The sequence below is a fragment of the Chelonia mydas genome, chromosome 1 (assembly GCF_015237465.2).
Source record: "Chelonia mydas isolate rCheMyd1 chromosome 1, rCheMyd1.pri.v2, whole genome shotgun sequence".
NCBI classification, from domain to species: domain Eukaryota; kingdom Metazoa; phylum Chordata; order Testudines; family Cheloniidae; genus Chelonia; species Chelonia mydas.
Genome location: NC_057849.1, coordinates 328,273,208 through 328,297,750, shown reverse-complemented (window position 1 = coordinate 328,297,750; position 24,543 = coordinate 328,273,208). Strand labels below are relative to the sequence as shown.

The window sequence follows — 24,543 nt, the reverse complement described above, 5'->3', positions numbered from 1 at the left end:
CATATCTTCTGAGGGAAACCGGTTCCAATATAAAAGAATTCACTTTGTATTTTTTTTAAATCTGTCTCTTTGCATGGATGTGATTTCAATTCGTCAGTCAGTCCTAATCAGAGTTGTAAAAATGACTTTTTTTTTTTTTTTAGTCAAAGAAAGCTGCCATTTCTTCTGATAGAGGCAATTTTTCAGTACAAGTAATATGGAATACGGATTTTAAAATATCTTTGCTCCCTAAAACGAGAGAGGTCTGTTTGAGGTTCTGTTAGTCTTATGGAATGCCTGTACAATAGCAAGTAGCAGATAGGAGTAGAAATGCAATTTCTGAGCCCAGACATTTGTATGAGTAATATATGCAAATATATTTAAAAGTAATGCTATTTTTACACATTGTAATAAATCATAAACCACAAGGTCATAAACCACATAAACCACAAGGTTTTTTTATTTAAAAAAAATAATTGGGCACATAAAGTGGAACTCCAGACTTCATACTTAGGCAGCTAAATAAGTATTATAGTTTTCAAAAGTGCAAAGCACCCAACAGCTGGCATTGAAATCAGTGGGTGCTTAGAACTTCCAAAAATCAGGTTACTTCTTTAGGTGCCTAGCTATGAATTTAGAAGTCTAATTTTAAACTTTTTTTTTTTCAAATCTTGGCCCTAAGTTAGCTAAAACTGCATTATTGTGATCAAATTATTTCCTCTCACATACCCCATAATGTGTTGGAAACTCCCTTCTTTATAAATTTTTAAATTATGAATAATTCCTACACTGCTTTGTAGCCCATGAACTAACTATGTTACATCTAAACAGACCATCTATATATGCTTGTGTCATAGAGCATTTGTGTTCTTGCTAAAGAGCTCATGGAAGTTTCCTAATTTGTAGTACAATTGCAAATGTTTTGATCAGGTAAAGTTAATTTACAATGAGTGGCCAAGAAATGTTACATCCTGACCTCCATAAAACATAAAATCATTGTCCTGACCTATGTAAAACCTTAGATTTTTTGGCCCAAAGCTGCCAGACATTGATTATATCCCACAGATTATTAAATATGTATGAAAATATTAAGGCCCCAATCCTGCAAACATTGTTTAATTTTATTAACATGAGTAGTCCCTATTGGTTACCTCTGAGAATTTAAATCCTAATGGTTCCCTTCTCAGCGAGATTTCCCCCCATTTAAATATGAGGCTATTAGTGTTAATCCTATGGTAAATTTGGAAAACCTACCACTCAGATATGAGGAAATTCCAGAAGTCTGAGATGAACACTGAGTCTTTACCATGCCCCGCTGGTTTAGAGCATATCATCTTGTCTCCTCCTACTCATTTTCCCCACTGAGGATAAAGGACTTCTGCTTAGCGGCTACAAATACAGGAGGCTTGTGGTCCTGAAGGTTCTGGGTTTGTGTAGGTGGACGCAAGCTGACATGCTTTGTTACACGTAGGCCATAAAACGCCTTGTCTCTGTAGACACCGCCATGCTGCCACTGCTGTTTTTTATAAGCCCATCATGAATCTCAATTTTTTTATTTTTTCAAGCCACTAACAGAAAATATCCTGGGAGAGGAAGAAACTGCAGAAGTTAAAGTAGTTACTAACCATTAAGTGATCTAATATTTTTGATGCCACGTTGGTTTTACTGAGGTCACTCTTATATAAGGCCTGATTGTGCAATTAGCAGTGTGGGAGAGGGGCTGCTTTACCAGCATAGGGCCCCATTGACTTCAATTGGACTCTGTACAGGTGCAATAGTCAGCCTGCGTGCTCTCTGTCACAGGATCAGGGCCATAACTTCTTATGCAGCCGAGGGTTTAAAATGGCTGCTCTCAAGATTGTCAGTGAAATTCCCAACTCCAGTCAACCCACCCAACTGCATGCAAAATACCCAAATAATCAAACAAAAAGTTCACAATAGTTTCCTTTAAACTTGAAAAAAATCATAGAATTCATGACACCTTTGACAGAAACACAGCTTGATCCATAAGCCTTCATAGGGAATTCCACAAGCATGCTAACTCTCTGAAGGGAGAAGGCCAGCAAAGATTATTTTAACTGTGTGAGAGAGACTCTGTTTCAGGGTTTCTCCTGATTAGATGATGAAACAGATGGTGGTATTCAGAATTAGTATCTTGGATCAGAACAGGGCCTTTGGTTTTTAAGCAGAAAATTTGATCGGGAGTTTCATTATGAGCTGAGTTATAGGGCAGCCTGGTAAATGCAGTCAATCAGTCATTTGCAGCAAATCTGCAAACTATGGAATATTTACATAATAGATGACAATGATTTATTAGAAGCAGTTAATCACTATCTGGACAAACATCAACATTTGTTATCTCATTTTATTGTATCCATGCTGGTCTACTGGATAAATAATGTTGTCAAACAGTTTAACAATAGGGATCTGTGCACATACAGGATAAAAATTGACCTCGTAATATTTGTCCCAAAATACATTTGTCCTAAAGACCTTAATGGCAAAAGTATTTCAAAATGTGTTTATATTGTTTTTGACCTCATATATAATGTGCCTTAAAAGATCCATTTCTATATAGCTAGCCTTTCCCTTTTGTTTTTGGGAAATAACACACCTTTATAACTTTCTGTTATACTAAAATGTTGCAATGTTTTTTTGTTTTTTTTTTTCAAACTTCTGTGAGCCATTCAGGTCATATTTACTAAAGAATTAGAAACAGAAAAAAACACACTAATGTTTTGCATTTTTAATTTCTTTTTGTGGTATTGAACAACTGCATTTACTCTTGTTACTATAGCGACAGCTGACCTTATTTTAGTTTTGTAATTTCCTGGTGATTTTGCTAAAATAATAATGTCTTTTTCCAATGCTAAATTTATAATGATTATTATAACATGAAATTCAGATGTTCCATGGGATTCTACTTAGCTACAGTTTATCTTGTTTTGTATTGATATGTGTGCATGCAGAAGAAAATCTGTATGTTGTATAATAAAAATAGTATTTAACTTATAGCTCGTGATCTCACACTGGTGCAAATCAGAAGGAACCGGCGAAATCAGTCATCATAGCTCATTTGACTTCAGTGAGGCAATGCTCATTTATACCGGCTGAGATTCTTGCCTAATGGGTTTACACCAGTGTAAAACTGGTTTAAATGGGAGGAGAATCAGGCCAGTAGGGTTCCATCCTGCTTTCTGTGCACACTATAAAACCTGATTGGAATTCTGTGTACAAGAAACGTTCATAATGTACAAACGAAGATGTACAGCAAGACCCAGTCAATGGGATTTAAAATGAGAATTCCTGCAGCATTTCTCCACCATGTTATAAAGTGAGCTTTTCTTCTTCTTCAGTCTGTGTTTTGGGATGAACAATGCTTTAGTTAAGCAGACTCCATTTTCATAGAACAGTTTGCAGAGGCTCTCCGAAGAAACTTGATCATACAGATGTCCTTTGACGCAGAGTCTGTTAAGGAGTCACTGCTATAACTACTGATTCATAAAAGTTCAGCTACATCTCAGGCCTGATATACATTAGAAAATTAGATTGGTTTAACTATGTAAAATCCCGGTGTAGACAGTGCTAAATTGACAGAACAATTCTTCTTTCGACCTAGCTACCGCCTCTCTGGGAGGTGGATTATCTACTCCAATGGGAGAACCCCTCCTTTCAGCGTAGGTAGTGTCTACACTGAAGCACTACAGTGGGGCAGCTGCAACAGCGCAGTTGTGCCTTTGTAGCATTTTAAGTGTTGACAAACCCTCAGAAATGTGTGAAATCTGCAGTATATTTCTAAGCACCCAGACAGAGGAAATGGTTATGGCACTCAATACTTGTTTGTTTTTTTCTTGATATTAAAAATCCATAGTCAGTTATAACACAGATGGGATCTCATTCTTGTCTCCTCTGCCACTTACTACTTAATTTTACTTGAGTTAGTCTGTCTTCAGCTTTGCCTGTAAATTTGCTTGAGCTGCATGGCCAATTAATAACCACTGTGCATGTTTGCTGTGTGTGCCAAACTGTTGCCCTTCTCTCCGCTCTGAGTCAGAACATTTGACATGTCCTTGGTTTTCAAAGCCTATCACCTCCGCCGTGAAGAGACAGATTGGTTTGACAAGCCCAGGGAGTCTCGTCTGGAGAATGGACATGGCTTTGACAGAAAACTGCAAGAGAAGTTGTCCCACTCCAGACCACCAAGTCAACATCAAGATCAAGTAAGATGTGTCTATAGTTTTGTGGATATTCTGTAGAAAGCTTGTTAAATCATACTATCCTGTAACATGTGGACCACTAGATTTATCAAAATCCAGCTACATTTTAAGCAGCTTAGGAGACCATCAGTATTATTTATGATCCCTATTCTTTAGGATTAGTTTTGTCCTTAAACAGTTTTTGGGTAGAATTAACCTGCTCACCTGGAATTACATAGGCAGCGGAAACACCCACACAGAATGATTCAGTCTAGTCCAATTTTACTTTGGACATTGACTTTAATCCAACCTGATTTAAGACTCTGCTTTTTAATGTTCTTAGGAACAGGGCTGGATTTACTTTGGGGTGTTGTTATGAGTGGAACTGAATTCTGTTATGTTACATGTGTGTAATCCCTGTAGATCAATGATGAATCACTGAACAAATCAATGGGATTGCACACAGGTAACAAGTAAGAATTTGGCCTGTTCATTATACTAAGATATAAGAAAAACACATTGATCAAAGTGTTTTAAACTTGCTCACTTTGCGGTCTAGTTCGCCTTCATATATCCCATTAGCATCACTGAGGTTTAAACATGTCATCAGTAGATCCCTATATGTTTCACTTGCTACTTTGACTATCATACATACTTATTCAGATTCTATCCTTGCTCCAGTGGTGTGACATGGGTGCAGATGAAGGCAGAATTACAAACAAACTAACCACATACAAATTAACACATGAGTTAATATGCCACTGTTAATTCCTTAGATAATATTTAAAGGGCATGTTCTGCTATCCTCCCACCTACAGAACTCCTGTCTAGGTCAGTGAGAGTTTTAGGTGCAGTTAGATGGCAGAATGGCTCTTCATGAGTAAATTTAGGTATTAATTCAATCACTTCATATAAATAAAGGACACTATATATGTTTTTCTCTTTTGCCTATTCTCCAGCCTAGAGTTTGTCCAGTCCAGACTACATTTTGCTGAAGCCTTAAAATTTCACCTGTTCTGCTGGAAGAAAGGGTCTTTTTTATAGGACATTAATGTTATTCAGTAGAATTCACCCTGCAGGCCAGATCGGCTGCAGGACAATTGGAATTTTAGAGGCTCCAGATCTGTAAATAGCATTGACCAAAATATATACCTGTCTCCTATAATCCCATTGAGAAACATGGGTTATTTTGGAATATATATGACTGTGTTTGGTGATTGCAGCATCCCAATGTCAATTTAGATTCCCTCTGTCACACACACACACACATTTGTAGAATTGTTTCTGTCCAGGACAAGAGTTAACATTATATTGGACTCTCCTTCATAGGCAAGGGTGGAAGATATGCCCAATGTTTAAAATCCTATAGCGTTTATACTTTTCAGAAGTCCCATAGGGTTGTTAATCGCAACAGTGGCCGGGTCTCGTAAAGTCTAAAGCCAGATGGCACCATCATGATCATCTAGTCTGACCTCCTGCACATCACAGGCCACAGAATCTCACCCACCCACTCCTGTAATAGACCCATAACCTCTGGCTGAGTTACTGAAGTCTTCAAATCTTGATTTAAAAGACTTTAATTACAGAGAATCCACTGTTTACTCTAGTTCAAACCAGCAAGTGGTCCACTCCCTACACTGCTGAGGAGGATGAAAAAAACCCAGGGTCTCTGCCAATCTGACGTGGGGGAAAATTCTGTCCCAATCCCAAAAATGGTGATCAGTTAGACCCTGAGCAGGTGGGTGAGAGCCACAGCCAGACACTTGGGAAACAATTATCTGAAATAACTCTAAGTCCTCCCATCTAGTGTCCCATCTCCAGTTGTTGGAGATATTAGCTAATAGGAGTTGTGGATGGGCCATATCCCATTGTAAGCAATCTCATCATACCACCTCCTCTATAATCTTATCCTTGGTTTTTCATCTCATGTAAGATATAGGATACTAGAGCTGGTCCAAAAATTGTCAAAATTTTATTTTGGAATTTTTTGGTGGAAAATTTAAAAAAAAAGTAAAAAGAAAAAAAAATGGCCAAAAATATTTGTAAAAAGAAAAGGAGTACTTGTGGCACCTTAGAGACTAACAAAAGCTTATGCTCAAATAAATTTGTTAGTCTCTAAGGTGCCACAGGTACTCCTTTTCTTTTTACGAATACAGACTAACATGGCTGCTACTCTGAAAAATATTTGTGTTTTCAGTTTATAATGGAAAATTGAAATTTTCTGCTAAAAATGTAGATGAAAATGAGATTTTAGTTTCTGTCAAAATTTTCTGTAGAGCTATGTACCTCTTCTTCCTCCCAAAATTCTGACCAGCTCTACAAGGCACCTTCATCAACATGCTGTCCCTTAACCAGAGATTAAAGAAAGGATAATTATCAAGTCAGATTCTGCAGGGATTGGTCCTGGATCTGGTTCTGTTCAACATCTTCATCAATAATCTAGATAATGGCATAGAAAGTACACTTTTAAAGTTTGCGGATGATACCAAGCTGGGAGGGGTTGCAAGTGCTTTGGAAGATAGGATTAAAATTCAAAATGATCTGGGCAACCTGGAGAAATGGTCTGAAGTAAACAGGATAAAATTCAATATGGACAAATACAAAGTGGCCCACTTAGGAAGGAACAATCACTTTCATACATAGAAAAATGAAAATGACTGCCTAGGAAGGAGTACTGCAAAAAGGGATCTTGGAGTTATAGTGGATCACAAGCTAAATATGAGTCAACAGTGTGACACTGTTGCCACACACACCCACAAAAGCAAACATCATTCTGGATTGTATGCGGGAGTGTTGTAAGCAAGAAATGAGTAGTAATTCTTCCACTCTACTCTGTGCTGATAAGGCCTCAGTTTGAGTACTGGATCCAGTTCTGGGTGCCACATTTTAGGAAAGATGTGGATAAATGTGGAGACAATCCAGAGGAGAGCCACAAAAATGACGTAAGGTCTAGAACACAGGATCTGTGTGGGAAGATTGAAAAAATTGGGTTTGTTTAGTCTGAAGAAGGGGGGACATAACAGTTTTCAAGTACATAAAAGGCTGTTACAAAGGGAGTGTGAAACCTTTGTCCTACTTAATCTCTGAGGATAGGACAAGAAGCAATGGTCTTAAATAAAGGGTGGTTTAGGTTGGACATTAGGAAAAACTTCCTGTCAGGCTAGTTAAGAACCGTAACAAATTGCCTAGGGAGGTTGTGGAATCTCCATCATTGGAGATTTTTAAGAACAGATTAGACAAACACCTGTCATAAATGGTCTAGTTATTACATCATCCTGCCTTAAATGCACAGGACTGGACTAGGTGACCAATTGAGGTCCCTTCCAGTGCTATACTTCTATGATTCTATGATGCAATAGGGAGCTAAAGCACAAGGAGAGTACCCCCTCCTCTCACTGATTTACAGGAGGAAAGCACTCCCACAGCTCTCTACAGAGGGAGTGAAAGCTCCCTGCAAATGTGGGGAGCAGAGGGATAGGATATGGGGAATGAGTGGAGGCACTGAGACTTGGCTGGTGGGGAAGCTGCTGGCTCCAGTCTGGGAAAAAAGGAGCCAGGGGTTCCTATCTCCCCCCTCCAGTCTATTCCAGCCATTTGGGGATCCTGCTCCCCAGCCATATCCCTACCCCCACAGTGCACTCCAGCTCCTCTGGGTCCCACTCTCACCTCTGCCACCCCACTGCCCACCCTGAGCATGTGCAAGTTTACTTGGGGGCAGAGCCCCCATGATATATGTATTGCATGGACACTAGTCCTTCCCCCCTCACACCTGGCCCCTGGTTCCATCACCCCGGCCCTCTCTCCATCTAGGCTGGTGTGTGGAGAGAGCTCTCCCGTGTTTCAAACTCCTTTACCCATTATCCCCTGCTGGGACATTGTTTCAATACTGATGCAGGAGGGGATCACCTGTTGCCTCTACAACTCTGCATCCTGTAGCACGCGAAGTGTTTCTCAGAGATCTTCGGTCCCAGATGCCTTCTGCAAGCAGTCACACAAGTAGAATCTCATTGGACAAATATTCATGGGAAGAGAAAAGGAAGAAAAGTGCAACCACAGCTGAAGAGAATTCAGTTTTAAATTGATGTGAATGTTTGTGGAACTCTCTTTTTTACAATAAGTGCTAGGTAGATTATTTCTTTGCTTTGGTTACATTTGGTTGCCATTTCTCTCTTTTATATATTTAAATTCAGGCCAAGATTTTCAAAAAATGGCTAGTGACTTCAGCTGCCTAACTTGACATTTTTAAGAGTCTGATTTTCACAAAGAGCTGAGCACCCACCCTCTGAAAATCAGGCCCTTTAAAGATTTCTCACTGATCTCAAACTGGCAGTATGGATGTTTGCAGAAGCTGTGGTAGCCTGCTTGTACCCAAGTCAATGAGTGAGAAACTTCTGGCTTCACTCATCCAGTACAAATCCTCATTCTCTTCTTTCTATCTTAAAAAAAATGTAAATATTTTACAATCCCACCTACCATACTAAAATGCTGTAAGTGTCCTGCTTTGTGTCTGTGTGTGACTTTTACTGCATGGAATCACATAACTAACAGCTAACAGAGATTCCCCTTTAGCATGGCCCGGTGCTTTTGGAGCAGGAATTTTGTGCAGTCTAGTGTCATCCTAAAAGTCATCAGTTGCCATGGATTTGTTATGATATGGCACAGTGGATTAATCTGATACTATTCTAGTAATATTACAGTACATCAGTTTCCACAGCAACATTCCTGATGTTACTTAACATTCTTAAATATAATGAAATTACAGTGCAGCTTAGGATCATAACAGCTAGTGTCTCCCAGTACAGAAATCTGGGCTGCTTACCTGACGATGGCAAATGTACTGTTTAAATCCACTGAGTATCTGACCGACAGCATCACCTTGATTTCTCTCATTGATCCCTCCAGTCCCACTCTCTGCAGCAGCAGCCTGTTGAGTCTCTGCCAGTGGACTAGAAACTTCAGCCAAACACAAGGTCCAAGCTCCTCTTACTATTGTTTATCATGCATTATTTATATAGCTCCAAAAAGTGTGCTAGGTGTAAGAAGACAGGCCCCTAGCGGGCAGCTGCTCTTAAAGTGATGATAGCAGGTTAATTCCTGATCCAAAGCCTGTTGAATTCAAAAGAAATCCTCCCATTAACTTCAATGGGCTTTGGATACATCATGGAGTTTAGTACACAGATAATTTAGAAAAGCACATAGGCAAGAGAACAGATCATGAAGGTTGAGAAGATAGGAAAAGGAGGAGGTAGAAACAATAGGAAAATATGGGAAGGGAATAGAGCCACAGCAATGGAAAGAACTGTTGTTCTGGAGAAAGTCCTATTCTTTCCTGTATTTGTTGTTAGTTCTCTCTCTGTCTCTGTTTTAATTATTAGGTTGCCAAAGCTGGCACTAGTAGCACCAGCGTTGCTTATGGGTGCACAGCAAGGCAAATGCAATGAGTTTTGAAGAAGCAATTTGAAGGGGGAGGTTACTTTGTGCTCTGGGAGAGGGAGGACCAGCTAAAGAGTGTGGGGGCAGGGAGGAGAGAGAGGGGAGTAAAAGAGTAGGCAGCCTGTAAAAAGCCACAGAATTATGACTGGAGAAGACGAAAAAGGATGGGTTAAGGCAAGAAAAGTAGGTAAAGGATGGAGAATTTGAGAATAGAACTTTCCCATTCCAGAACTGGTCTTTGTAAACCCAAAATGAAGCCCAAAACAACAATGAACAGCGAAAGTTTGTGCCATCATGGTTTCTGTCAGCAAGTCTTTTCTCAGCTACGAAGGCTAATACAGGAAAAGAATGATGCAGTCAGATTTTCATTTTGGACACACATGCAAACATAAACATGTGCAAACACATTCCACCCGCCCCACTCCTAATATATCAGTGATAGTCAAACGGTAATAAAAAGTTCTAGTCTCCAAAATTGCAGTGATAATCACTTGGGGATAGGCTTTTCTCCTCATGTACTTTCTGGTCAGGTCAGAAAGATGAGGATGGTTTTCCTCGCTGCATTTTGGCATTTCACTCATGCTGGAATAAAAACATAAGCATGGCCATACTGTATCAGACCAATGGTCCTTTTAGCCCAGTATCCTGTCTTCCAACAGTGGCCAGTACAAGATGTTTCAGAGGGAAGGAACAGAACAGAGCAAGTGTCAAGTGATCCATCACCTCTCATCCAGTCCCACCTTCTGGCAGTCAGAGGTTTAGGGACACACAGAGCATAGGATTGCATCCCTGACCGTCTTGATTAATAGCCATTGTTGGACCTATCCTCTATGAACTTCTCTCTCTTTTTTTTTTTTTTTGAATGCAGTTATAGTTTGGGCCTTCACAACATCCCCCTGTCAACAAGTTCCACAAGTTGATTGTGCGTTGTGTGAAGAAGTGCTTCATTATGTTTATTTTTAAGCTGCTGCCTCTTAATTTCATTATGTGAACCCTGGTTCTTGTGTTACATGAAGGGTAAATAACATTTCCTTATTCACTTACTCCACATCCTTCATGATTTTATAGACCTCCGTCATATCTCCCCTTAGTCATCTCTTTTCTAAACTGGCCAGTCCCAGTGTTTAATCTCTCCTTATGTGGAAGCTGTTCCATGTCCCTAATAATTTTTGTTGCCCTTCTCTGTACCTTTTCTGATTCTAATATAGTTTTTTGAGATGGGGCCACCTGAATGGCATGCAGTATTCAAAGTGTGGCATGCCATGGATTTATACAGTGGCATTGTGATATTTTTTGTCTATCCCTTTTCTAATGGTTCCTGATAGTGGTGAACATTGAGCAGATGTTTCCAGAGAGCCATACATGAGTACTCCAAGATTTCTTTGATTGGTAACAGCTAATTTAGACCCCATCATTTTGTGCTTAGTTGTATGTAAAATGCAGAATGGCTGAGGTGTTGGAGTTCAGTTAAAGGTTAGAGTGATGTTTCAGGTAAATTATTTTGTCTGAGCTGATCCCCCATTTCTAGTACATCTATTTACTGAAACCCCTTAAAATGATAAATATGTTAAATGCATCTGAGAAAGTAATGAGAAATCAGTTATCTAAGCACTCAAAGTCACATTAGAAGGGAGGCAGTGCTCTGCAGTACCATGCAAAAGACATTTCAAATGTTGACCTCCCACTTCCCATGTGATACCAGCACTTCAAAGGCCATTAGTTCAGCCCCCTGGGGAATATCTGTTGTATGTTGCTCCATGGGCTAATCCAGCTCCTTTAGAAGACAATGAAATACACATCTTGATTTAAATGACTGTTGGATCAAATGCTTTTGGAGCAGAATTGCTGGGCTCAGAGATGTCCAGCCTTCTTCACCTGAAAGAATGGTGGCTCTGACATGGGCCCTCAAGTGTGAAGGGATTATGATATTGGTGATAGCAGGCTCCATGAGACACACAAAATAGGCAATGCTTGTTCCATAGTGATAGCTACTGCTTAATTTAGACTCAAGAAATGTCACCTTTTTGGAGGTAAATTGACCTTGAATTTCTTTCTTTTAAAATTGCCTGGAAATCTGATGACAAATTTGCCACGATAAATTTTAAAATCTCATCATCAACCCACCATAAGATGAATCATCAGCAACCACTTCATTACAAGTCAAGATATTTCCTTTACGTTATTTGGCAAACAATTACTGATCTTTTCCATCACCCAGCTCTATTGTATATGCTGAAAGACGTAGAATACATAACATGTTGACATTTCCTCACTGATGACTACTTAGTGATATTTTTTACCCTTACCTGGGCTGCTCTCATGAATGGGACAGGAGACTTTGTGAGCTTGTATTCTTGGAGTTCTTTCCAATTCTGCCTTTATAAAACTTTCACATCAGGCAGGTCCTCGTAAAGTGACAATAGCAGTTTAAGGCCTTTTCCGAAATCTCTTGAAGTCAAAGGAGGCACATGGCTGTTTGCATGGAGAACCTATGACTGGTCTTCTGTAGTCTCTTGATACTGTGGCTTCTGCCATATACAGCCCCTGGATCCCCACTCAGAGGTTTCACATCACAGAGGGGGAAAAGAGAGTAAAATAATGTAGATAGGGCCAGAGTTAACTTACCTGTTAAAGTCCCAGACAGATGCTTTTGCAGGGTTAGACAAAACCCTAAGGTACAGTAAAACCTCAGGGTTACAACACCAGAATTACGAATGATTGGTCAAACCCACACCTCATTTGGAACCGAAAGTACACAATCAGGCACAGCGGAGACAAAAAAAAAAAAAAGCAAATAAAATACAGAACTGTGTTAAACATAAACTACTAAAAAAATAAAGACAAAGTTTAAAAAAATATTTGACAAGGTAAGGAAACTGTTTTTGTGCTTGTTTCATTTAAATTAAGATGGCTACAAACCTCATTCTCCTTCTGCATAGAAAAGCTTAAAGATTATATTAAGTCAATGTTCAGTTGTAAACTTTTGAAAGAACAACCATAACGTTTTGTTCAGAGATACGAACACTTCAGAGTTACGAACAATCTCCATTCCCGAATGTTCTAGTGTTCTACTTAGGAGTAAGAGGTGTTCTAGAAATGGCATGCTGCCTGAGCTACTTCTCCCACATCTGACCGGTGAGATGAAGCTGATGTGACCTTTAGTTTGCCTTTGGGCTGATCCTGTACACGTGACTCAGACAGAACTTCTGTTGAAGGCAATGGTTCTTAATAGAGGAGGGGGTCAACAGAACTAATCACAATTATACTCATTGAGCACAAAGACTATGCAAGCTTAGAGCTGCTGGCCTTCCTGAAGTGGATGGAGCAAAATAGGGGCCATGATCCTGGTCCCATTCTGCATTATCCAATGGAGATGGCTCTGCACAGAATGGCACTTGTGCCCTTTCAAAGAGTGTTGCAATGGCAGCATTCCTACTGTGAGCTCCTATCTTTGCACTGCATCAAAGAAGACCATTGGCTTATGTGTCACTGTCAGGCTTTGGGAATCATGGCAGCAGGATCTGGCCCAAACTTTCAGGTTAGGGAAGAGGTGTGATGTCATTAAAAAGTGAGCTCACCGAAGCTTTACAGGACTGATCTAAAGCCCATTGATTTCAATGGAAAGACTCTCAAAGACTTAAGATGAGGCCCCCAGAGCAGAATTACTGGATATGCAGCACTAAGGAGAGAAACTCCTGTTGACTGTCCTGTCCTCTGCACTATAGAATCTCAGGATTCTTGTGTCTCCCACTAAACCTAATTTTCATATAGAGAAGTGCCTGGGCATAATATGTCACTGTGGAAAAAAAAGAGGTCATAACTAAAATGAGTTCCCATGTCACAATTCAAAAGAGCCCCAGCAAATGTATCCACCATTCCCAGCTGTTTAACAACATAAAGATGATTCACTCTTCAGAGAGACTTCAGCTGACTAATAACATGAAATGTGTGACCAGTGCCACGGGGTCTGGAGGGAACACATCACTCTTACTTAGTTTTGTATTTAACTCACTGGGTTACAAACCATGGGGGCCTGCTGAGTAATCTGCTGAAAAATGTGACCCGAGTCCAATGTCTGCTTAAAATATGAGGGTTGTGCATTGGAGTGCACACTGTAAGGGTGAAATTAAACTGTGGAGTCCACTGCAGTGTCAGCCGTGAACTGGGAGGATTTTGAGTGGAGTGGACTGCGCCTCCTTGAATGCTATGAAAAGGGTCTTTGTAGCTGTTGTGTTGATCCATTGGTACCAATACCCCATCTGATTGGCACAGGGGGGCTGCAGGTTCAGCCCTGTGACCTAGTTCTAGGTTTGGAGGGTGCAGATTTCCTCCACACATGCACTCCGTTCGTATAAACATCCAGCTTCTCCTCTCACATTGGCCAGATTTACACTGGCATGTGGAGTCATGCCTTGTTTATGCCAGAGTAGCTGAGAGGCAAATCAGATCTGAAGCCCCAATATTCAGGCTTTATGCAGGTGGAATGTAGTTCACCCTAAATGAATTACCAGGAACAGAATGTGTGAACAAATGGCAATCTTACCATGCTTGTGTTCTACATTGTCTGTTTGTAATAGATGAATATACTTTATAGAAATGCACATGAACGACTGGTTGATGTAAAAACACCCCCAATGATCAGAGATGACATAACCATTCCCACTAGCATTACCTATTTTCATCAGCATCTTTTGCCATTCATTTTTCTGCCTCTTTCCTCTCAGCTCTGACACACTGTTCTGCAGCTAACAGCCTAATATAATCTTCCGTTTAAGCACTCTTTCCCACCAACAATAAAGGAGACTATGAAGACGTGGATGCCAATAAACTCTGATACTTTTATTCATAAGCGTATTTATTACCAAGCTTTACACTGATCATAAAAGTCTGGAAGTGGAAGTAATGAGAGAGCAACAGACTAATGCGAGTGCCGATCTATTTTCTCTGATATGCCAGTCAGTGAAACATGAAATACGGTGGTGTATATTTTTGGGATTATTATATATCCAAAAAATGAAGATAAAAAAAAATACATTGGAATTTGCAATTTATAGGCCTGAACCTCACCTGTGATAAATTGACATAACTCTGTTGATAAAAATGGAGCTATGTTGATTTATCCCAGCTAAAGATCTGGCCCAATGTGCTTATAGAACTTCTTTGACTATTATTTTACCTTAATTTTTTTTTAATACTCCAGTAGATATATACCTATAAAAATGATTCAGTGTAGCATTCAGACAATATAATTGCAGTTAACCAACTTCTGTAAGATTTCAAATAGATTATTTTAATAATAATGTTACTTGCTATATTTTGCTAATAATGTTAATTAGAACCAAGATTCGGATCACTTGTGTTCATTAAAATCCCATACTACTTTGAGCAACAGTAGACAATGTAAGTAAGTAGATTCTGCATACAGTCCCTGCAGTCAGTTTTGACTTGTTCTGTAGTGCTCATGTGCATTGTTAAACTCATGGGATACCCCTTAATTAGCTTTTATTTAAAACTCCAGTTTCACAGCTGATTTCATGAGGCAAAACAGGCTAAAGTAACTTGTGCAAGACCGTACCCACTGAAATCACAGGTAATTTGGTTACTGACTTCAATGGGGACAGTAGTTCAATTCTGTAGAGCTAGCACAGTCTAAACTAGGATAGGAGGTATGATCTAGTTTTCCTTCTTACCTCTGCTACTGACCTGTGTGAATTTAGGCATGTAACATCACCTCTCTGTTTCGCCTCCCACCTTGTGTGTGTTGTGTATTTATATTATAAACTCTTTGGGGCAGGGACTGCGTTGGTAAAGTATCTAGTACAATGGCTGTTGAAGCCTCTACATGCTACTTTAATCAAGGACCTTTCTAGTACTCATTTTTGTAGGCTATAAAACTTGCCCTTTCCAATTTGTACGAACAAGGCTCGCATTTAAAATGTCTTCTAGTTTAAATGATTCTACTAATTTGAGAGAGATTCTATACTTAATATGAGGTATACTAACAGAACCAATAATATCCTCAAGGCAGTAGACACTTCTGAAGGGTGACCGCTGTAGATGGATATAATAAATCAGTAAATATGAAAATAGAATAGCAATTTACCTCAGAAATCTTCAAAAGAAATCAAGATGAACTCCCATTGCACATAATTTCAGTTTGATCATAGTCACTAACTGAAGCAAGACAAAAGAGGATTGTTGTGACTCGACCAGCAAATTAAATCAGAGGCAGTGAGGTCCCGTGGAGAAGGCACAAATAGTTTATTGTTATTAAATAAACTACTGAAAACTGCATTACTGCTTGTATGCTGACCCATTGTGATATGATCATCTGTTTTTAAAAGTCTTGTCTAACAGAAGAATATGTGAGCCCGGCAGGAAATTCATTGCAAACAGATTTGTCATTTTGAGAGACAGCTGCAAAATAGTTTCCTAACTCTATCTTTTATACCTAAGCTCACAAAGAAGTGTCTTAAACTCCACATGTGCAATTGGTGATCATAGAAAATAAAAGGCAGGGAGATTGTGGATTCTGTTCTAACACTGAAAGATGAAAGTGGGGGACAAATTGGGGTGAAAGTGTCATAGGCATAGTTGTGCATCAGTCTTTCCACGTAGTCCCTTTCTGCAGGGACAGACAGAAAGCATCTGTAACCCTCTGGTCAGTGTATGTTTCATGTCTCTCCCAATGCCTTGTCCAGAGGGGCTGTATAGCACTGTAGCACAAGTTGTAGAGACTCATGCTTTCAGCTCCAGAGATCAATGCTGTCTGCCAAAATGGCGGCTGTCACACATCTTCATATAAATGATATTCCTAAAAGTTTTAGGCTGGCATTTTCAAAGGAACTTTAAATCTTGACAGTCAATGGGGGTTGGGCATCTTTCTTTGAAAACACCAACCTTAAAGGATTAACGAATGGAATTAAAAAAGAAGTCTGAGGTTCAGGCAAGAGAGGAAATAAAATATGTGCTTATAGATGCTGAAAAAGAGTAAGAGCCCCTATCTGACTATATAACTTGTGCTTTGTTTATTGTACTATGGTGAGGGGTATGTTAGCAATGCCTAAGATGAAAAGAGATTCATTCAGAATGTGTATTTTTGGTGAGACCAAAGCAATACTTCATGGAGCTTTATACATATATCCACACCTTCATCTTAGGCCTGTTTGCATTCCAACTCTCTCCTTATGCATTACACAAATCCCATGGTCAAAGGATCAACGGTCACGCTGCTTTATGGCTTCCGTTAGTGGATGCGATAGAACAAAGTAGACAATTTCAAGTCCCTAGGAATTTAAACAAAAACTAAAGCTGGCCTTAAAATTACTCTAGTAATATGGAAGTAATGCCCAAACACTCATGTGCCTGTTAACAAATGTCCCAATTTGTGGGTTAAAACTCTGGGGAATGATTGAACAAGGATGAGATATGATTGTCAAATATCCCCCAACCAGATATATGTTTCGTAGGAGCGTTGTTTGTATGACTGACTTTTTTTAAGTTATTAAAATGGACATGCTTTACATTTTTTTATGACATGCATGTTTTATGTTCCTCAGATAAATGGGAAGCCTCTTCAGTACATTTTCCCGCATGCAAGACTCAAACTACTGAGAGACCCAAAGGATCACACTGTATCAGGTAAAAATAATAAAACCCAAACAAAATATACACCTGGTTTTATTAGAATGCTTATTAAGTAGCATGCACATGGTTTGCAATGCTAATGATGGTTGCTCAGTCCTGTGTGGCAGGAAATGTACTGCTCATCTTACATGTTTTTAGTGATAACAGAAAACAGTGACCTACAGAAGTGGTCATGAGACTTTGTTAAAAATAGACAAATTACTGTAAACAATTTGATACTGAAAACACATAAGCAAGTTGGCTATATTAGTGAGATATATCAGGAGGCTGTATGTCTGTCACTCTCTATATGTCTGTCCTCTTCATATGACAATCTCATATAGAATTTAATAGGGATGAAGCCACTAAAGATCTAAAGAAATTGAATAGGCTTGTGTAAAAATTCAAAACTTGCAGAATTTTATGAAGAATTCTGCCCTTTCTGTAGAGTTTCTGGAACTACCCCAGAGAAGCAATATAATTCTTTATTAAATTATATCAGATAGTTAAAAAACCTATAGAAAAGTTATTGCTTTCTGTTATATTCTACAGAAACTTTTCTTCCTTGTCATCCCTTCACAATGTGTGTGTGTGTGTGTGTGTGTGTGTGTGTGTGTAGAGAGTGAAAGAGATCGGCTGAGAGCAGATATGTGTTATTTTGTATCCTATTACACGGGCTACAGCGGGTGAATCAGGACCAGTGCTGCAGTACAATTCTTCTATGTCAGAGTGTAAAACACCTTCTATATCAAGAGCTAATAGGTGCTAGGTTTGTTTGTTGTTTTTCAGAATTGTACATTTTTTTAATAAGAGAGTGTATTGATTAGGAAGTAAGTGTTTTTCTGTGGAAATACATGCTATTTATATTCTGCCAGTGGTGTGTAATTTAGGCTTTTGTGGTTTTGTTGCAGAACAATCAGACTTTCTTTTAACTACTATTGAAAATTCAAATAGCATATGTCAAAATCCACTTCTGTCTGGAAGTAATTACTTGTTGCCAACCACTGGTTTCCCTCCAGCATTTAATGGGAAGTAGCATCATGTTTCGTTGCATTGCTGTGTATTGCTTTCCCAGCATTTTTTGCTGAAAATCTCAATTATTTTCTCACATCCTCCCCCCGTCTTTCAGGCATGTAAACAAGAGGGGCACTCTCATGTGCCCCCTTCTGGCTGGGGTGCCTCTGTACTGCCCTGATTTTTATCCTCCCTCTTCCAGGCTCTTTTAAACAGACTCCTACACATTTGCTTATCCAATCACTCAAAGTCCCCAAAGTCCATCCCAGGGCACAGCTTTTACCTCAGAGCCTGGTGTTCACAGGGTCCTTTTATCAGTTCTTAGGAGGTTCCCCATTCTGGGGTTTGGCTTGCCTCTGCCTTGCTCAGAGCTGACTCTCTTACAGACGTCCCAGAGTCAGCTCCCGCTTTGAGAACTGCTTCAGGGCTTTTATAAGGAACCAGCTGAAGTTCCCTCCCTGGTCCAGGTATTTCTGGTTGACTCATTTAGTAAGTTCAAGTCTCCTGCAAGCAGCTCTTTGCCTCCCTTTGCTCTCTCACAAGGCGTTGAAGCAGTTTTCTCTCTATGTACTCCCTTGGCATTAATTTCTACAAAACAGATATCGCACCCACTAATTAATTTAAAATACTAGCTCTCCCACTATCCCAGACTGTAGAGTTTAAAAAGACAGTTCATACCCTTTGTACAGCCCTGGGCTCCTGAAGTCAATTGGAGTTACTTGTAATCCTCCTCGGGATTTCTTGCCCTGCAGGGAAAGGAATAATGCTGAGATCCAAGCTGTTCTCTTTCTGAAGAACAGGTGGAATTATAGCTGCATGAAACTAGTTACCTCATGGTTTTATTTTGAAGAGGGCCTGATTCTCTCACCACTGTTGTGTGCTGTTATTTACAGAGTGTAAACTGCTGCCTAACCTGAATCTTCCACTGGCTCACACCAATGGCAGCATTTCACATCCACTGTGCACAAATGTAAATCACCATGCAGGATGGGAAGGGATGGAAAATCAAGCCCTGTATATTTAATTCCTCTTCACCTTCTGATACTCTCAGTGTATAGGGTTATTTTTCTCAGGCTCCCCTTCAGCCACTGTGATAATGTGCCAAATAGTGTGCACTTGCCAGTCACAAGAGAAATCACCATTAAGAATGGTACAACTTGCCTATGGGAATCAGTATTCAGTCTCACGGGCTCCTTATTGGTGGGTTAGCACAAGCAGACAGAGTCCCCAGAATGGTGGTACAGGCATGAGCTCAGTAAACAACAGAGCGGCGTAAGAATGTATTACTGGAAGATAATTCAGAGGAACCTCTCCTGGTGCTGTCGGTGCCTACTGGTACATGATAGCTTCACTTTCTCCCTCAGGCTGGAAGAACACACCCTGAAGTTCCCCCCAGTCACTTCCTGACATGGGGCCCTTCCCCTCTGGGAGAAGCTATTGTCTGTAGATGTGTCACACAGAGACCTAGCCATCAAAACTGGGGCCAGATTTTCAGAACAGTTCAGTATGTTAGGTGAACGCTTCATGCCCTTTGAACATCTGTCCATCGGTGTTACGCTGGGAGCAGCTGGCTCCTGAGCCCCCTTGAGAATCCAGCCCTATGAAGGATTGCTGTCCCTGAGTTACATCTACTGGGAAACAGAGCATAATGTGGTAGAAAGTCTAAGTTCCCAAACAGAGAAAAGGGGAGAGGAGTGACTCTTGCTTATATTCCCTCCTACTCCCAGAGATGTCTGGGGCACTGCCACTCCACAGTGTTTAGGACAGGATGGCATGGAGCCAGGGAGCCTGCTGACTTGTTAAATGGTGGGCTTCACAGTGGAAATTTACTTATTGCTGCTTGGAGCAGAAGATATTCCCCTCCCTCCCACTCCTGGTGACTTCTGTCTCTCTTGCACATCAGGTAGGTTGCAAATGGAGGGGGATGGTGGTTAGTCAAAGGCAGGACAGCTGCTGTCCGGGAGGAGGTAGGCAGGAAAATAGTTGAAGGCTTGGGATTTGCATATTTCATTCCTCACATATCTTCGAGGTAAATGGAATTTTGGGCCTCCTTTGCATGCCAGCCTTGCCTCGCCCTGCTCTTCTGAGGAGGAAAACTGGTAGAAATGCTGCAAATTTAAACATGCAGAGTTTTCTGCTGGGGTTTTGTGATCTTGGGTGGTCTCTCCCAGAAGCCCCATTGCCCTGCTTGTATTTGCTATTATAAAAATAAATCGTTTGACCAACCAATACCAACAAACTGGTGACCAGTTCTAGTTATCATCCAAACAGTGAATGAAGCTGTTTTTATAATACCAGAGGCAGAGGAGACCTCAGAAATCTTTTATACAGTTCCAGGTCATTTAAAAGTGTAATAGTTAATTAATACATATCTTAGAAAGCCCACCAGCCCCACCACAGCAGAGGTAGCGCAGCAGCAAGATAATTGGATGATCCTCTATATAACATGGCATCTCCTCATTTGAAAACAAAAAAAAGCAGAGGTGTCAGAATATTCAGCCAGTCAGATGATGTGATCAGCTAAATTTGTAAGCTATTTGGGGCAGAGATGTTCAGTTATTGTACATTTGTACAGTGCCTAGCACAACGGAGCAGTGACTCAGTTGAAGCTAACAGAGGCTATAAATGTTAAATATTAATAGTCTCAGATTGTTTAAATCCATTTCAAACAGTCTGAAGTGATGCGGCATACCTAGCACAGAGTCTTTTTTAAAATGAAAGCAGAAAATACAACACTCACATTACTTCCAGAGTTGAGGGCCTGTCGAGCCTATGCCTGAGGCTGTCTCGGTGCACACCCAAAAGTTTCCCACAGATTTCGCCAGGAGAGTGAGGTGCTGAAGGCAGGGGCATGCCATCTCTGTATGCAAGGCATGAACTTCATGGACTCTGTGCCTGACCGGTTATGCGTTGTCCAACTGGAGGGCTGTGGACTGCGATCCAGCTCCCAGGATGGTTCCGTCTGGCCTTCAAAAAAGTGCTCAGATACTACAGTGATAGGGCAGCATAAGAACTATATGGAATGGAATAGAATGCAAATCTTATTACAAGTCCATGCAGTTAAGTCTTCAAATTGTGTTGTCCATCAAGAAAATATGACTATCCTGCATCATAGATTCCAAGCCATAAGGGACTATTGGGACCATCTAGTCTGGTCCCCTGTATAACACAGGCCATAGATCTTTTCTGAGTTGATTCCTGTTTGAACTAGAGCATATGGAATGTATCTAGCTGTTTACTGGGCTTCTAAATTTATTTGTAAATGACTGAGCATGAAGCTTTTTTGATGAATTAAGCCAAGGGTCCACAATTCCTGTGGCAGTGGCATCCTCCACAGAGTGTGATCCTGTACCCGCCATACGTGCAAGCTACTCCTGCACAGAGGATGCCATTTTGGACTGCCTGAGGCATACAAGGGAGTTGTTGCATGCCTTACTAAAACTGGCCCAGTTTGCTATTGGCTGATGGAATGAAGGACTGGACCCCTAACGATCAATTAGTTTTCAATCCTGTGAGAGGCTACTAAGATCCGAGTGCGACTGCTTTGTGGGAAAACTGAATGGATCTTGCCTAACTGCCCCTCTTTTTCTGCATCACTCACCATCCCCTAGAGCTCTCAGCTCTTCTCTGTACTGCAGGAAGGTTTATAGTACAAAATGTCCTCAACGCATTTGCCAAAGCCCAGCAATTGGCCTTTTACTGCTAGGCCTGAATAAATTGCCGAAGGGTTTTGTCTCCAAAGATTCATTAATAGTTTTCAATACATTTGGAAGGAATTGGCATCGTTGTGCAGCTCAGATGCCAAAGCAATGATGGCAGTGATCAGAGAATGATAATGTCGGAGCATTTAATGATCCAGAAACACACTGCTTGTTTTCACTCAAAGTCTACTTGTCTCTTATGGGTCCTTGGCCACAGCCAGCAAGAGAGCTCATTTTAGCATGCTCGCATTTTCCCTTCTGGTGTTTAAAGCAGAGCGGTTACAGCTGGAATAAAAGAGGGCAGAGGTGGCTGCGTGAGACAATAAGGGCGCTGGTAGTAGCTGCTGCAAACATTGCAAGAGCGACACACACACATTGTCTTCCTCCTCCTGGTCACAAGACCCTTTCTCATGCAGGATGAAGGCTCAGCATGGCAGGAAATCTCAATAGCTCTGCACGTCTGGCTACATCCAAGTATGGGGTAGCCCATGGCTGCAGCAAATCATCATGTGGGACTGAATTACAGTGCCAGAGGCAATGCTCCTTTCCCAAATGTATGGTGTCAAGCTGTCATCTTTCCAGTTCTGTCCCTGCAGGGCAAAAAGCACCTGTTAGTTGCAAGGCTGTCTGTGCTGCAGGACACCCTCCCTGATGCCCCTTTGTGTGCAGGCAGAGCAGCGGTACAGGGAGGAGTCTGCACTGAATATGCTAGTTAGTTCTGGGCAGAGGCTAGGCCTCTGGATCGTGACTTCTGCAGATCTACTGTTCAAGAAAGCAGGAGGGACTGGGCTGGACATGGCTGCAATGAGGCTTCAGAGATGCTTTGAACCCTACTTATAGTTTGAGGGGTTAGTTTCTCGCTCCTTCCCCTCCCCCGCCATAAAAATCAGACCTAATACCCTAAGCAGAGCAAATTTACTGGGCATTTATTCAGGGAGATGGGGGTGGATTTAACACAATTTTCATATATCAAGCCTACATTGCTGGACTTTCTTCCTAGTGTATATATTTTGGGTTATTTCAGCTTCAAGTCCATTCTGACAACAAAACCATAGATTAAAATGCAGACGTGCAGTGAACATAAGGAACTATTACCAGGCAGATAACGAGTGCATGGAACACAGGTACAGTCCAAGTTTAGCTGGGGTGGTGGCCATGAAGATAAGGGAATAGGATATAACTTGTTCCCGATGCTTCACCTAGAGCTGGTGCTAGCCTATTGGGGGCCCTAAGCAGGAATATTTTTCTCCCCCCCATACTAAAAAAGTGAATGGGGGCCCACTTGAGCTGCTCGAAGCCCTAAGCAATTGCTGAGTCTGCTGGTGCCTAGTGCTGGCTTTGAGTTCACCCTTCACATAGGGACAGCTGCCTCCATCCTGGAGTGTATGTGGGGTGCCCCTGCTTCCATGGGCCCAATACCCTGGGGACCGGAGATGATCCTACCCTTCCCCAGAGACCAGCACACAAGCTCTCCTTGATCACGCACAAAGACACACACAGGTGAGGGGAAGGGTTTACCCCTAAACAATGATGATCCCAGCTCATGGACCTCTTCCCCTTCTGAGCAAAATAAAAAGCAAGTAAACATGAGGGGAATGGAAAGGAATACAGATTTACGTGGCCGGGATCATCCTGTGGGATTCACCATTGCAAGTGGTGAGGGAAGGTGGGGCTAGGTCACTTAATGAACGTAAGTAGATGTTTGTTATATTACTTAATGCACTGCTAGAAAGTGCTCATATAGTATAGTGATAGGGCAGCATAAGAACTATATAGAATAGAATAGAATAGAACAGAAAACAAATCTGATTACAAGTCCACGCAGCTAAGTCTTCAAACTGTGTTGTCCATCAAGAAAATATGACTGTCCTGCGTCATAGATTCCAAGCCATAAGGGACTATTGTGACCATCTAGTCTGATCCCCTGTATAATACAGGCCATAGATCTTTTTTGTGTTGATTCCTGTTTGAACTAGAGCATATGAAATGTATCTAACTGTTTACTGGGCTTCTAAATTTATTTGTAAATGAATGAGCATGAAGCTTATTTGATTAAATAAACTGAGGGTCCACAATTCCTGTGGCAGTCAGTCTGAGTTGTGCTCACTGCTTGGCACTTATGAAAATCAGGCCAATCTGGAATAACTGTAGGGTTTTTTTTCAAGATTCACTAAAGGCTAGTGGGGAGAACCCCAAATGTAGCTGTTTCTAACACTGCATTAGCATGACACTGTATTTTTAGCACTGGTGAATAGCAGTTGAGGAATGGCCGGTGAGTGGGGTTCTTGTGCAACAGATCAATATTTACTGTGAAATCCTTAGGCACAAGTAAAAGAAAAATAGATTCCCAGTCCTAAAACTAGTCCTGAATTGTTAAGGACACTAGGACAAAGACAGCCCTCATTTATACCCATGCAACCTCAATGAGTTAAATTAAATTGCAGAGGTGTAACTGAGGGCTGAATTGGAGGGGCCGGGGGACTATATACCTTTCTGGGTAAACAAGCAACATGTTTATGCATGTATGTGTATACCTAGAAATATTTTATAGGCTTTTATTCCATGTCTGTGATTGCCCCTCTAAAATAGCTCTT

General features: G+C 40.8%; 1 protein-coding gene across 2 annotated transcripts in view; it reads left to right on the top strand.

Moving 5' to 3' along the window:
• Positions 1–24,543, top strand: part of PCLO (piccolo presynaptic cytomatrix protein) — a 530,921-nt gene that overhangs the window by 324,424 nt on the left and 181,954 nt on the right. For both annotated transcript variants that reach the window (XM_043552451.1, XM_043552450.1), the window contains exons 8-9: positions 4,063–4,199; positions 17,168–17,249. In XM_043552451.1, coding sequence (XP_043408386.1) covers positions 4,063–4,199; positions 17,168–17,249 — 219 coding nt within the window. The remainder of the gene's footprint in view (positions 1–4,062; positions 4,200–17,167; positions 17,250–24,543) is intronic.